The sequence below is a fragment of the Rhodnius prolixus genome, unplaced genomic scaffold (assembly GCF_049639745.1).
Source record: "Rhodnius prolixus isolate KJV_2025 unplaced genomic scaffold, Rpr scaffold_7, whole genome shotgun sequence".
NCBI classification, from domain to species: Eukaryota; Metazoa; Arthropoda; class Insecta; order Hemiptera; family Reduviidae; genus Rhodnius; species Rhodnius prolixus.
The window spans coordinates 1,765,974-1,779,502 of NW_027411582.1; the positions used below are offsets into that span (position 1 = coordinate 1,765,974).

Here is a 13,529-nt window from a genome sequence, read left to right on the forward strand (position 1 = left end):
GTCACAATAAGTTCTCGAATTGGTCTGGGAACTTCCATATTAGTGGTTAAATATGTACTAATTAGATTATTTATTCACAAAACTGACTGTAGTGGTTTCTACAATACAATAGAGAACTTTGAAACTTTATTCAATCGTTTTTCTGTTTGTTATCTTAATGTTTTTACATATTTATACAGCTGTTCACAGACTTTTTTTGCATTCGTTTGGGGTGTTGTTTTGTTAAACATTTAATTGTGATATTCCTGCTGAACAAAAATAAAAGATTGAATATAAAATGAAAAACTCTGGTTTCTGTCTATCGAATAGTATATTTCATTTGAAAATAAAAGAAGTTTCTAATAAGATAATAATAAAAGTAATAAAATTTAGGTTAGTGTTCACAGACTTTTTTGGCCCAGTGTACGTCCTACAATCCCAAGAGACTGCATCAGCTTAGCGAGATAAAATTTTATGAGTGTAGCCATGATGATTTTCCAATTATTATGCAATGAAACTTGTCCTGACGGAGTTTATATTCTTTCTTATAATGTACAGAAGAGGAGAGTTCAAAAGGTTTTTTATTACCAAGAAAAATTGCCCTAGGAATATTTGATTGATGTGTAATCAGCAAGATATGTAGCTTGGATATGCAATGAAAATAGAAACTGAAATCAAGTTCTTAAAATTAAATCCCTGCAGGTTGTAAATACGATTCAATACAAAAGCGATCAGCATAAAGAAAATGTTTCTATTAATTTGTTGAGAAAGTAGACATCGTAAAAAACGATTTTGGGAAAATGTTTACAGATTTTATGTAAAGGAGAGAAAAAATCAGGCAAATTTTCCGAGCCCTCTACAGTAGTGACCTTTTTTTTAGTGACTAAACAGGATCAGTTTTTCAATCCTTAGGTTGTTTCGAAATTCAACAATTAATTTAAAAAAAAGAAAAAAACAACACGTAAGTATAGACTGAAGATATACAGTTAAAGATGTGAAGTTACATTAGAAGACAGCTGATCACAACAGTTTGGTCCTAATTATCAAGGTCAGTGGCGCACCTAGTATTATTTCTGTGAATTAGTTTATAAAAATAATTAAGGCAACATAAAACCTCTTTAAGCTTGAAAATAAACAATAATTAACAAAGTGTTTCGTAATTAAATCAAGACATAGAGGTGGAAATAGAAATTATTTGCCTTGTTTGATATGGTACTAATAAAAAAAGACCGTGTTGATCATTGCGGTGAATTTAGACCTCTTTGGGTGAACACATGCATCGCTTGGGTACTAACAACCGGGACATCTTGCATAGATTTATCAAGGAATAAGAAGAATTGATACTAGATGTACTTAATATGTCTGTCGTTGTGAAAGGCATGTTTGGCTGCGACATTGGAAAAGAAAAAACGCGTGTCTTCCACGCTTTGAAAGAACTTCTCTTCTAATCAAAAATAACTGTAGAAGGTGTTCCAATTACAGATCTAATCCTATACTAACCTAAAGAATGCTATTTAGAAGTCAGAAAACATTTTGGATTCGTGTTTTTTATTGGACATTAAGGTATTGGATATATATATATACACAAATAATCAGACAATAATTAAGAAATTTCACAACCGTCAACAATACATCTCGTAAAGCAATCAGATCTCTACATCAAATATGAATAAAACAGCTACAAACATTACAAAAATCAAGAAACTGTTGCTGTACAAATTATTTTAAGTTGCTACCAAAACATTGCCGAAAGTGCAAAATGAAAAACTACAATCAGTAATTTTAGTGATTATTGTACAAGAATTTAGATATTTCGTTTTTTATTCTCTCTCTCTCTCTCAATTTAGTTCTACTTTATTTTTAAATGTCGTAGATAATTGATTTGGAAAAATATTAACAAATTTCAACGATGGACGGAATTAATAGAGATCCTTATTTGGCAGTGGATGCATAAATAGATGAAAAATTTGTTTTTGTTTTTCCAGTTTTAAACAGATAAAAACTGTTATTCTACCATTTTAGGCCAGAAGTTTAAATTTACAAACTATGTAATGTTTCAAACTTGCTTTTTCTTATAATAAATAAATAAAAAATAAAGTATTGTGCTGACAAATCTCCAAAACTTGCAATTTTAAGAGGAATTCTTATTAAATTTATTTTACAACAATTCAGAAAAAAAAGAAAGAAGTATACCAACTATGTTAAGTATGGGGCGAATCTTGGCATAAAGAAAATAGTTAAAATTAAAAACACTGAAATTAAGAAGAAAATAGTCCATTTGATTTGCTACATTAACAAGTAATGTAAAGTAATTGCCTATTTTTTTAGGCGAGGCTTTACGTCCAACTACCAAATTAGGTGTCGTAGACGGAGGCGGCTAGCAAACATATTTTACTGTAAATTTCTTTTATTAACCGTTAAATAAAATCCAAGGCCTAAGACCAGGGAATCGAACTCAGTACCACAATACATATTTGGCTTCGCAGGTCTCGCCTCTAACCGCTCGGTTACCGTGGCGCCTATTAACTATTAATAGTTTAAATAGCATTGCTCTTTGCCACTTGATGCGAACAGCAGATGAAAGCTTGGACGTGACCTAGGGACGAACAGTACGTGTCAATCAGTTTGGAGCAGAGAATTCGTCTTAAATTAAACACTAAACTAGATTGATTGACTTCTGTTGATGGATGCAAATCCGAAGCCTGTCAGGGATATCAACCAAAATCAAACGTGCAACGAAGTATGCAAATCAGTAGCGATATTCTTCGTAAGAAACGGCCATATATTCTTTCCCATTGCACGATCCATTTAGCCTTTGACAATGATCTCTCTTCAAATGACATGCCTCAAGGAAATAGAGTCGCAAGTTTTTTTTTAGCAGAAAAGCGCCACCACTCATGTCTGATACACTTTTCCCAATTTAACACCATTGAGGTAAGCAGTTGCAGTTCCTGGGTCCATGTCCTTAAAAATAAATTTCCTAGGAAACATGATTCAATTAAAGAGAAAATCTTAGCGGTTAACACAAGATTTTGAAAGAAAATTTGGATGGGAATCATGACTTACAAGTCAGTTGTTAATTTTGTAAATTTGATACGTCGCAAATACTTCTTTGATTTTTATCTTTTGTATAAACTAATCTCAAAAACAAACTTACTATTAATTCATGCAATCCAACTGCTCTGGACCAGATATTCAATTAAACTTTAGAGGATTAGGGTAGATGTAGATCCTGAGAGGAAGTTCTTTCTATTTTCTTTAGTAATTTATCTCTCTTGCCTTACCATTCATCTTCACTTGACACCTCCATTAAGACAGTAAAAATAAATTGATGTCAAGATTACTCTACCTCTAAAGGATGGAATAATTTTTTTCTTAACGGGGAAAGGGGCTCAGTCGAGCCTTACTTCTTGTCAGAATCGGGTCACATTTAACGGAGGTGAAGGTGATCTATCATATCTTTCATAAAGATTGCTAGCCTCACTAGCAACTCTGTCTTCTATTTTCGAAGTGGACGGCGTGGTCGGTCGTTCTGCATAATAATTAGGATTTACTTGGCCACCTTGTTGTAGTAGACCTGCTGGTTGAATAAGACCGCCGGTGTTTACCGAATCGTATAGTGCTTGTGTTGAACGATAGTTCACATCCAGAACGCTGGTGGCGGCCGTATGCGACAGTGAGTGCGGCAATGTGCTGACGATGTGGTCGCGTACTATGCCTGTCAATAAAAAAAAATCACTTGTGAAACTTCAAACTAAGAATTTAAATCTTCCTTTATCAAAATGCTCTAAAACGAACTAAACTAAAAAGTTAATGTCACAAATCTACCTGTTCATCACATGTAATAAATGCAAAGGTTAGGGAGACATTTAAACGAAAATCCCAGAAAAGAGAAAAGTCCATCATAAAATGGTTGTGTAATTTCATTTAAGCACGACATTTCAGCAAAATATTTAACTTCTTTAATAAGGAATCACACAGGACCGTACATTTTATTGAAATGGGATAAAAAAGGAAACCTGCGCGCATCTCCTTCAAGTTTTCTTAGTCAAATTTTTCTAAAAAAACTAAATATAAGTGCTACATTAATAAAAGTACAATAAGAGTCCAGACTTTTAAGGAAATCGTTACGAGCCTGGTTTGAGAAAATTTAAAAATTGTGATAAAATCGATGTAGTAAATGGACATTGGAAACCGCTGGTTTTAAACGATTGACTATCGATAGACCGCAGTACAATATTTATTATATTTCTAATATAATGAAGGTCATGATTACCTAATCATTAGGAAATTAGGAATTACCTTCGAAAATGTCTCCATCCCTACCATGGATTAAATAATATTAACTTTCCGTAATACCTGTCAACATGAGATAGGTTCTAGGTATGAATACAGAAATTAGAACAATTGATGCTGTGGCCATCAATCCAATACAGACAAACAGATCCGCCCAGGCTGGAAGCAGAATATATCCAATAGTCCATCCTATCCAGACAAGAAGGCACAAAAATGTGGCGACTGCGAAGTAACCTGTGGAGAATTAGCGTAGTTTTAGATGGTAATATTGTCTAGTCCATGTATCCCTTTAATTGTAAGAAAACATTACGAACAAGGAATTGCTTGCCTGTCTACTTAAGAAACTTACCTCCTTCATGGTAGTTCCTTTTAGATTTCATTATGAATGGAGATATACAGAGTAGTAATATTAAAAGAAACATGTCGTAGCCCAGAAGATAGAGGAACAACGGGCCTTCCGTCATTGAGGAACATTGTTCTTTTGTTAGTATCAGCCAATTTACTGCCCAGAATTGCAAAGTTAGAGCAATCTAAAATGTTTTAAAAATAGAAATTTTATTATTGGATGATAATCTAAGATATTTGATAGAAATCCACTTTGAAAATAAATCTACATCTAGTAGAAGAATTTTTCTTTCAAAAAGTTGTCTTAAGGATGACAACACTCAGGCCATGGTCACCGATTTTACTGTTAACTTATCGGCATCTTAGCATAGCTTACATAAGATATCTTTCGCATAATCCTAGTGCCTAGTGCACAGATCCTGCAGGAGTCTCATGAAGCGATAAAACACATCTTAATCTTAAAGGTATTATCGCGTAAGATCCTCTTCTTATGAATACATACTATATAAATAGTAAGTTGTTATCTCGTTTTGAAATGAAGACTGTACTGATCTTTTGGGCAATAATCGGCCCGTCCAGATAAGATGAATAAATCTTACGAGACCTGATCTATCGCTGTTTCTACAGCAGTTGCTAACTTGTATTGTGGATAGGTTCTATATTATCATCTTTCATCTTATAACTTTTTCACTAGCAAATCACCATTGCTGCACTGAGCAAATGGTTGGAAGCGAATTCGCAACAAAGTGAGAAAATGTCTTTATGAAGGCAATACTGCAATACAAGAGGGTGGAAGTCTACAAAATGAAATTCTCAAAGCGAATTTTAAAATTATTTTTAGTCTTACAAACTAAAGTTAAACAATTAATTTATAATATAGTGAATTAGAGGTACTTTTCCTAAAGCGATATATTATAAAAGCTATTGTTTTTCATTTTTACAAGTAAAACAAATCAAAACAAAACAAAGAAACAAAAATAAAAATATGAATACAGGTACCTGAACAGCAGCGATGAAGAAACACAATACGGTCTGCAGATATCCATTAACATGGCTCATAAACCCACCATCTTCATCGCAGGAGGCCAACATCACCGATCGTGCCAACATTACGGAGTATACCAGCGAATAACTTAAACTTGTACCAACAGCTTTGATGCCGCAAACTACCTGAAATCACATTAAGGAACTTTAGCGCTGGTGAAAAGATTAGGAAATTAATTCCTGCACAAAGAGCTTTACAAGCTGAGGTCGAATCTGCTTTATAGTTACTTGTTTTTTTATTATTATTATTATTTCCAGAAGATAATATAAACAATAACGGTACTCACTCCTGTGTAGTAGTGATGGTCGTCGATCACCTCGACTGAGTACGGCAACACTGCCGAATACATGATGATCATGGAGAATAACATGAGAAAGGAAAATCCAGGATTGCCTTCCAGCATGTCTCCCTTGCACAGTCGGACCACAATGAAAGCAGCTATGGCTAGACAACAGGAGATTCCAACGGCGCAAACTGACAACAGTGCAGCTACCCAGGAATCATTTTTCAGCCAGATTGAAGCATGACCGGGTAGTATTTCAACCACTTCAATAGTGTCCCTGAAAAAAGAGTTGTAAAATATAATCTCTAGTCCCTCGTAAAGCGAAGCGTTGCAAAAACCACCGATCTTCACTTTGGAGATTTCATCGGAAAATTAAAATCAGTTCCACCAGATGGCTACTCATTTCGAGATCCTCTGAACTAAAAACTGCAAATGTTGCAATTGTCATGTTCAGTCTAGTCTTTTAAGAGCGTGGGAAGGAGATATCATGTCACTCGAGGGACTAGGAGTCATCCCGTATGTCCACGTGCGAAATAGTGATTTGGTTGAAGTAGATGGAGGCGAATACACCTCCTCTCAAAATAAAGGAGAAAACGTTGATTTTCCATTCATGAAACCAACTTCATGATAAGTTAGATGATTCTGAAGCCTTCTTCTAGCAACAAGAAGTTATTGCCGGATCGTTATTACGAGAGAGAGGGGCCAGCTCTATCGTCAGCTAGAATAAGTGGAAATATCAGCTGTCTATGTTTTGTTTACTTCAACCTCAACATTAAAATTGAAACTTAAAAAGATTTACTTAGACCATCAACAATCATATTACCTTTCAACAATATTGATGCAATTATTGTAGTTCAATATACTGTCCCTAACAATATGTGCAGCATGAGCGTCACCTTCAACAGATTGGTTTTCTGTCTGTGACTGAGCTAAAATCTTCAGACTCCCATCAGCCGACTGTTCCATTAGAGCGCATATAGTTGATTCCACTTGTACTTTTAACATCTTTCTCAATCTATTCCAACTAGCAGTGTTAATCTAAAGAAAATTTAAAAAAAGAGAGAAGCAGTTTATTGTTTTTGTTCAGTTAATATGACAAGTTTAGAGAAAAGCGATTGGGCCATCTTCCAAAGAATTACACATCACTTAAGAATTTGATCAGTAAAATCAGAACTATTTTCTGGGTCACCCTCCAATACTGTTTTTGTCTTTGTGATTTGGCTTCGACCCATCTGGTACAAAGTGTTACAATGTCTAATTTGATTTTCGGAACTGGTGATACCATTTTCTAGTCGTTCTAGGACAAACACAGTTCTAATTAATTTACCAAAAGGCGTATGGAAATTATTCTTAAACCCGTTCAGGAGACTTTGACTCGTTCGGAATTAGAAGAAATCATCAAGTTACTATCAAGAAAGGATGAAAGGCATATGCCTTTCTAAACACCACTGTGAAGTAGTTCCAGACTGAGTTTAACTCAACCGAGTTAATTTAAACACTATATAACCAGGTAGTATGCACTGTTAATTTTTAAAAGTCAAATCAGTGTTCTCAATTCAAGATCGTCACAACATAAGAACCACGATTACACAACTTAATATACGATTTAGATTAGACGATGGTAAAATTTCATAAACTACTATTCGTGTATATCAATAGATAATTAAAAAAATAGAGGCGAGTCTTGGTGAAGTAGATTTATACGTGAGAGATTCCTAGTCCGGATGCTGTTTGTAGCTACTTTTAATTTGTCAGAAGAAGAAATGATGATAGTTAAATATGTGCTTCCGCCTCCGACTACGACCCCTGATGTTGGACGTCTAAGTCTTTTTTTACCTCAACGTACATGTGTTTTTAAATTCCGATTTATAAAACGTGATTATTACTAATACTATCAAGATAACACTTTTTGAAGTGGTTATCCCAGATAAATGAAAAATTATTTCCCTAAAGTACTTCCGAGTTAACGGATTTCGTTTGCCAAGTTGCGTCCCTTGGTGTAACCTAATCACAAAATAAGGAGTTTCAACTTCTTGCGAGTTTTCATTTTTGAAATATGTTCATAGGAAGAGAGAAGGGGCATTTTATTAAGAGCACTTTGTCGGTCTCAGGGGATCTTAAAACGGATCTTTATAGTGAACACTCGAAAGTTTGAAATGCTCGCAAAACTTCTCACCTCTTAATAATAAGAGGAAGTTAAAAAGGTCACATTTCTGTACATTCAGAAAAAAATCATTTTTAAACAATTGATTCAAATCGTATTACTTTCTCTAAAAATTACTTAGAAGTAAAAAATAACCTTTACAAATATAACCTCTCACCTGTGGCAAAGAGAAATTAGTACCAATTTTTGGCAAATCTTGGCACAATATCATCTGATTGCAGTGTTTTTGTAGGTAGTTCTTTATATGTTCCAAAAAATGTAATAAATCTGAAAATATCTGTACTTGTCTGAAAGATATTTGTGGAACAGTTATGGCAGCTGTTATTATTGAATCGTTCTGATTTTCGACTGTGCTGTAATTATTATTGGTTGAAGGAAATTCAAGATTAGTTGGAAGAACTATAAGTAGGCGGTCAGCTTTTACTTCTGAAACAAATACAAAAATTATGAGTAATTATTTTAAATGTGATCTAATTTTAAATTGTAAATTGAAGCTAGCTTAAAGGGTCTTACCGGTGAAAGTGTCGTAAACCCCATCCAATGGGACTAATAAGAGATTTACAGCTGGCGGAAGAGTCTTAAGAACATCTTGCATTTCTTTATATTTGGCCATTATTAATAAATTACTTTTGGATTCAACCATGGACCTGGGAAAAAACAAGTAATTCTACTTAATATTTAACGTCTTGATCACAATATCACAGATTGAGAATTATTTTTAGCCTGAAGACTACCATCTTGACGCTCCCGAGTAAATCCCAGCCCTTCATCTCTAACGGTGCTTTCTATGATTGACTTACACTTATACTATCATTGTCTGTTCAGTAATTAAAGGCAATTAAATTTTAAAATTCTTGAAACCGTCGTAACCCTTAAGATAATCAGACCGATTTATCAATGATACTCACAGAGATTGTGTTAAATTCAATGTTTTTTTAATGCATACTCCAGCTTGCATTGCCAGTTCCAGAAAATATTTTGTTGTCTCCTTTTCACTATCGGAAGTAATTAGATAATCAATCGATGACATCCATTCGTCAAAGCCATTGTTCAACATAAGTCTGACAGTTTCCTTGACTAGTACTGTATGGTGTAGAGTTGGATTTTGTTTTGCGCCATTCAACAATGTAACTGGCAGATGTAGCGTTTCAGATAGATTAATCGCCTCAGATTCGAAAGGTGTATCAGTTATGGCTCCTTTAAAAAGTAAACATCGCTATTAGAATAAACAATATTATAACCTACTTAGGAGCCAAAATTGAGATTAATAAATGTTTAGTACAACTACTGTTTATTGGTAAGTCTCCACCACCATCTTGCTAGGTGTAGTACGTGTTTAGAAGGAAGGTATCATAGACTAGGTAATGGTGACGTCATTCTTAGATGCCTTTCAGATCTTCAGTAAGTGCACAATTTTACAATTACATTAACGGCAACTTTTTTGTATTTTTGTTTATTTTTTGTTAGTATTTGCCGTTGCCTGTTTGATTAGGCTTTAATTCTGTATTTGATTTCTGGTTGATTACAAAAAAAGATCGAATGTTTATTGGTTTGAGTCAGAATTTTTCAAAATATGGATCGCTTATTCTCACAGAGGCTAATAAATACAAATTGAGTAAATGTGGGCTAAAAAATGTAGTATAGATAAATAAGAAAATAATGGCATAGAGTAAAATGCAATGTGAAGATTAGCAAAATAAAGCTGACCTTAGATTACGTTTTATAAAACCATCTTACCGAGTACGAAAGCTTGCATGCATTCAGCTTCAACCAATGCTGCCACAATAGATTTTTGTAAAATTTCTTGTTGGGAACATGTGTCATATATGTTAAGTCCTTCAAAAAGAAAAAAATAAAAGAAAAAACAAAGTTAATAAAAAAATTAAAATTAGAACAAACTTTTAATTAGAAGTAGTAATTCATGTACCGATTTGTAAATTTGGAATGAAATTTTCATTTCTGGCTAGATTTACTGTATTTACAACTGATTTCATAACTTCCATGCCAACAGTATCTGGTGTACTACAATTTTCTCCATCGTGCAGTCCAAATAAACCTTTAAACGGAGTTAAAACAAAATGAGTTTTTTTTTTCTAATTCTGATGTTATTTTTGCATGTTCTTTTTTATAAAAAAAAATAATTAATAGAAATCATTGGGAGATTTAGTTGAGGAAATGTTCATTTAATACAGTAGTAATTCTTTCGATTGATCTTTTATGGGTGAACTCTATCTTTAATTTTGGTTTTTTTAATTTTATTTTTGCAAATAGTTGACGATCAAGAAAGAGAAACCCATAGTATTCTGAAGGTCTATTTTAGGGTCTTTGTTTTTTAACCTTAACGAAGGCTTACATTGCACATTAGATTAAAAAAGGTTATCGCCACAAGTAGCCTCTAACTTCTCTATAAAAGTTTATTGGAAAACAGCATGACAGCAACTTTGATTGCAGTTCACCCTATTATGGGTATTATTAATGCCACTTCCTGGTAATTCCTTTTAATCATTTTTCAATCCTATATAATTTCTCCAGACTTAAGCGAACTACGTATTAGTAACAAGTCTGTATTTCCCACACCGCCCCATCTCCCACTGCAGGTACAGATGGTAACTGGGGCAGTTGAATTGGACTAATGGCTTAATTAAGTCCTCCGAAGACAGTCGTGCTCTGTTAGTTTGCACTGTGAATACATCCCTTGTTTCTGTTCAGCTTAACGAGGATGGGGTTTGACTTTTACATAAGTTTGGTGTACAGCTAACCTTTAACTTGGACTAAGTCCTTTGCCTAGCGATAGCTTTGTGGCCCAGACTTATTATTTCGTTTTACAACAGTGAGGGATATTGACTCGTACTATTAAAGGTCTTAATAACGTCAGCTATTCCTTCAAGAGCTGATAAGTAAAGAACCATTTCTACAGTTTTATTAATTTGCAATGGAATTTCAGGTCAAAATTCATGACGTTGCAGTAGTGCTGAGCTATTAATTTATTTGCAGACAAAAGAAAAACTTATTTATTTCTATATAAACACAAGAAAATGTCAACTCTTGTGTCTCATGAAGGAAGAGACCAGGATGCTTTAAGGCATTATAGGAGCCATTAGAGCCAACTTAAGACTGGCTGAAGGATAGTATCACCGGTTTTGTTTGGCCGAACAAGAGACCCCGGTCTATAGTTTTCCATCATTTCTGGGACTTGTGGTAGGTACTGAATGCTTCCAACATTGATTCGCCGACAGTGACTTGGGTTTACGGAGATGATTCTAAGGGGATTTTGAGGGGGGCCTACTTAAATCATAACAGATCTTTGAGCATCGTTTGGACAACTTGCCCTGGCTCACTGTTCCTTTCAACGTGAAAGAAAAGGTTTTTCTACAAAAAAATCTATAAATAATTTAGCAGAAATCTCTTACTTACCTATAATCAATAAATCTCCAGGTATCTGATAAACAAAATCCTTATTATCACAAATATTCTGACCGGAGATTAGAAAATTCAACGTTAAACTGTACACTAGTATGCAATACGCAATGCCAAACATAGTTTTTATCTAAAAAAAAATAATTGTGAATAATAAAATAATAGTCTTTATTACTGGTTTAAAATTAATGTAGATACACTGTGAAAAGTGAGACAATGGTTAGGTAGGAGTTATGGAATAATTACGAAGAAAATAGAGCGCTCTGTATTGGAACATTCACAGTAGGGGATGTCGCCGTTGGTTACCGCTGTCACAACTAAACTACCCAGGGCAACACTGTCTAGCCCGCCAATTTCTTTACGTACACATGTCTGTTTATGTTTATCAAAATGTAAAAAAAATCAACGCCATAATGTTGTTTATTAAAAGGTTATTTTAATTTGTATAAACAAAGTATCTTCTTTCTAATACAAGATATTCCTGGAAACTGGTAATTAATTAGGAGAAATTTTCATACGTTTGATCTACGTGCTATTAGAGATATTGTTGTCTGCCCCGCACCGGTAGAGGAGGGGATATTATTTATTGATTAACCAGCCCATGAGGGTGGGGAACACTTGCAGCTGTTTTATGATCATTTATATGACAAAATTATAGTTTATATAGACATTTATTAAGTAAATAAAGTAAAAAAAATCTGTTGCGAACTCTTTAACTTTTAATTATTAACTCTAGTTAGATGATGGTTTCTTGGCAGACCTCTGAATCTCGGCAACATCCGTTGGTTGTTCAGGGAGATTGCAATTTTTATGGAGGAAGCATTATCCTCATCGGTCACTGCTGAAGTAAAATCATTTTCCATTAAAATCTATTGCAAAGCAACAGTTTATAACCTTTCTTGTATGACGCAAATGGTTTTCGAGAAATTCGCAGAAAACTCACTTAACAACTTTGTTACGTCATTTACTTCAAACTTGCTAATGTTATTCAATTGATAAAACTAAGGAAATCTTAAAACGGATTTATTAAGAGGGAACTCTGCCTGATTGCTTAGTTTTTTCTTATACAGGCGCCACGGTAGCCGAGCGGTTAGAGGCGAGACCCGCAAAGCTAATATGTATTGTGGTACTGGGTTCGATTCCCCGGTCTTAGGCCTGGGATTTTATTTAATGGTTAATATGAGAAATTTACAGTAAAGTATGTTTGCTAGTCGCCTCAGTCCACGACACCTAATTTGGTAGTTGGAAGTTAAGCCCCGCCTGAAGAAATAGGCGATTACTTTACTTTACTTTTTTACTTTAGTTTTTTCTTATAAGCGTACGAGAAAGTGTGGACTCCAATTTACTCTCATTCCAGACCTTAAAGTAATTACCATTTTCAGCTAACGTAGTATGTATGTCACCTACCTTGTTCATGTTACCACAACAATACAGGGAGCAAAATTGTAGCGTTCCCAGAAGTACCACTTTTGAAGGAACCTCCAATATCCCAACTGGGTAAGGACCTCCTTTTATCTACTGTTCAGTATTATTACGTACTCCGTCTTGATTGCGTATTTTCGTCGACTGAGTCACAAGTTGCTACAAGTCAATGATCTTCCACCTCTCTTTTACTGACTCGTCTTCCCAATTACCAAAACAGCCAAAAACTGCGCTAATGAGAGAAGTTTAAGGACAAAAAAAAAAAAAAGGGCGTGGTTTCTTCCTAAAGAACCCATTTCTCATCTGTATTTCAGCCAATGGTGTGCATCATTATTTACCGTAAAAATGTTTTCTCCTACTAAATCAACCATTCGAATTTTCTTAATATTCGTACTTACTTTACAATCGTGAACTCTAACGTCTATTTGATCGATTTCTAGAGTTCAGGAACAGTTCTGTGGAGAAATGGCTTAAGATTTCTCTCTTTGCAGTATCTTTCTTCAACTGTACGTAATCTGTAAGTAACTGCCAAGTGTGCGGAAATATGTAACACACAATCTAGAGAAGTCATGTGAGTG

At 34.3% G+C, this 13,529-nt stretch overlaps 1 protein-coding gene across 1 annotated transcript; it reads right to left on the reverse strand.

Annotated features, from left to right (window-relative positions):
• Nucleotides 1-1,807: 1,807 nt before the first annotated feature.
• On the reverse strand, nucleotides 1,808-11,920 carry boss (G protein coupled receptor bride of sevenless). Its single transcript, XM_074113362.1, has 13 exons — nucleotides 11,776-11,920; nucleotides 11,527-11,659; nucleotides 10,040-10,168; nucleotides 9,850-9,948; nucleotides 9,021-9,309; nucleotides 8,626-8,759; nucleotides 8,270-8,538; nucleotides 6,772-6,986; nucleotides 5,952-6,225; nucleotides 5,620-5,790; nucleotides 4,625-4,805; nucleotides 4,339-4,509; nucleotides 1,808-3,697 (listed from the first exon to the last, which is right to left on the reverse strand). Exons 2-13 carry the CDS (start codon nucleotides 11,648-11,650, stop codon nucleotides 3,393-3,395), a joined length of 2,361 nt encoding a protein of 786 aa, XP_073969463.1. The 5' UTR covers nucleotides 11,651-11,659; nucleotides 11,776-11,920; the 3' UTR covers nucleotides 1,808-3,392.
• Between the last annotated feature and the right edge of the window lie 1,609 nt (nucleotides 11,921-13,529).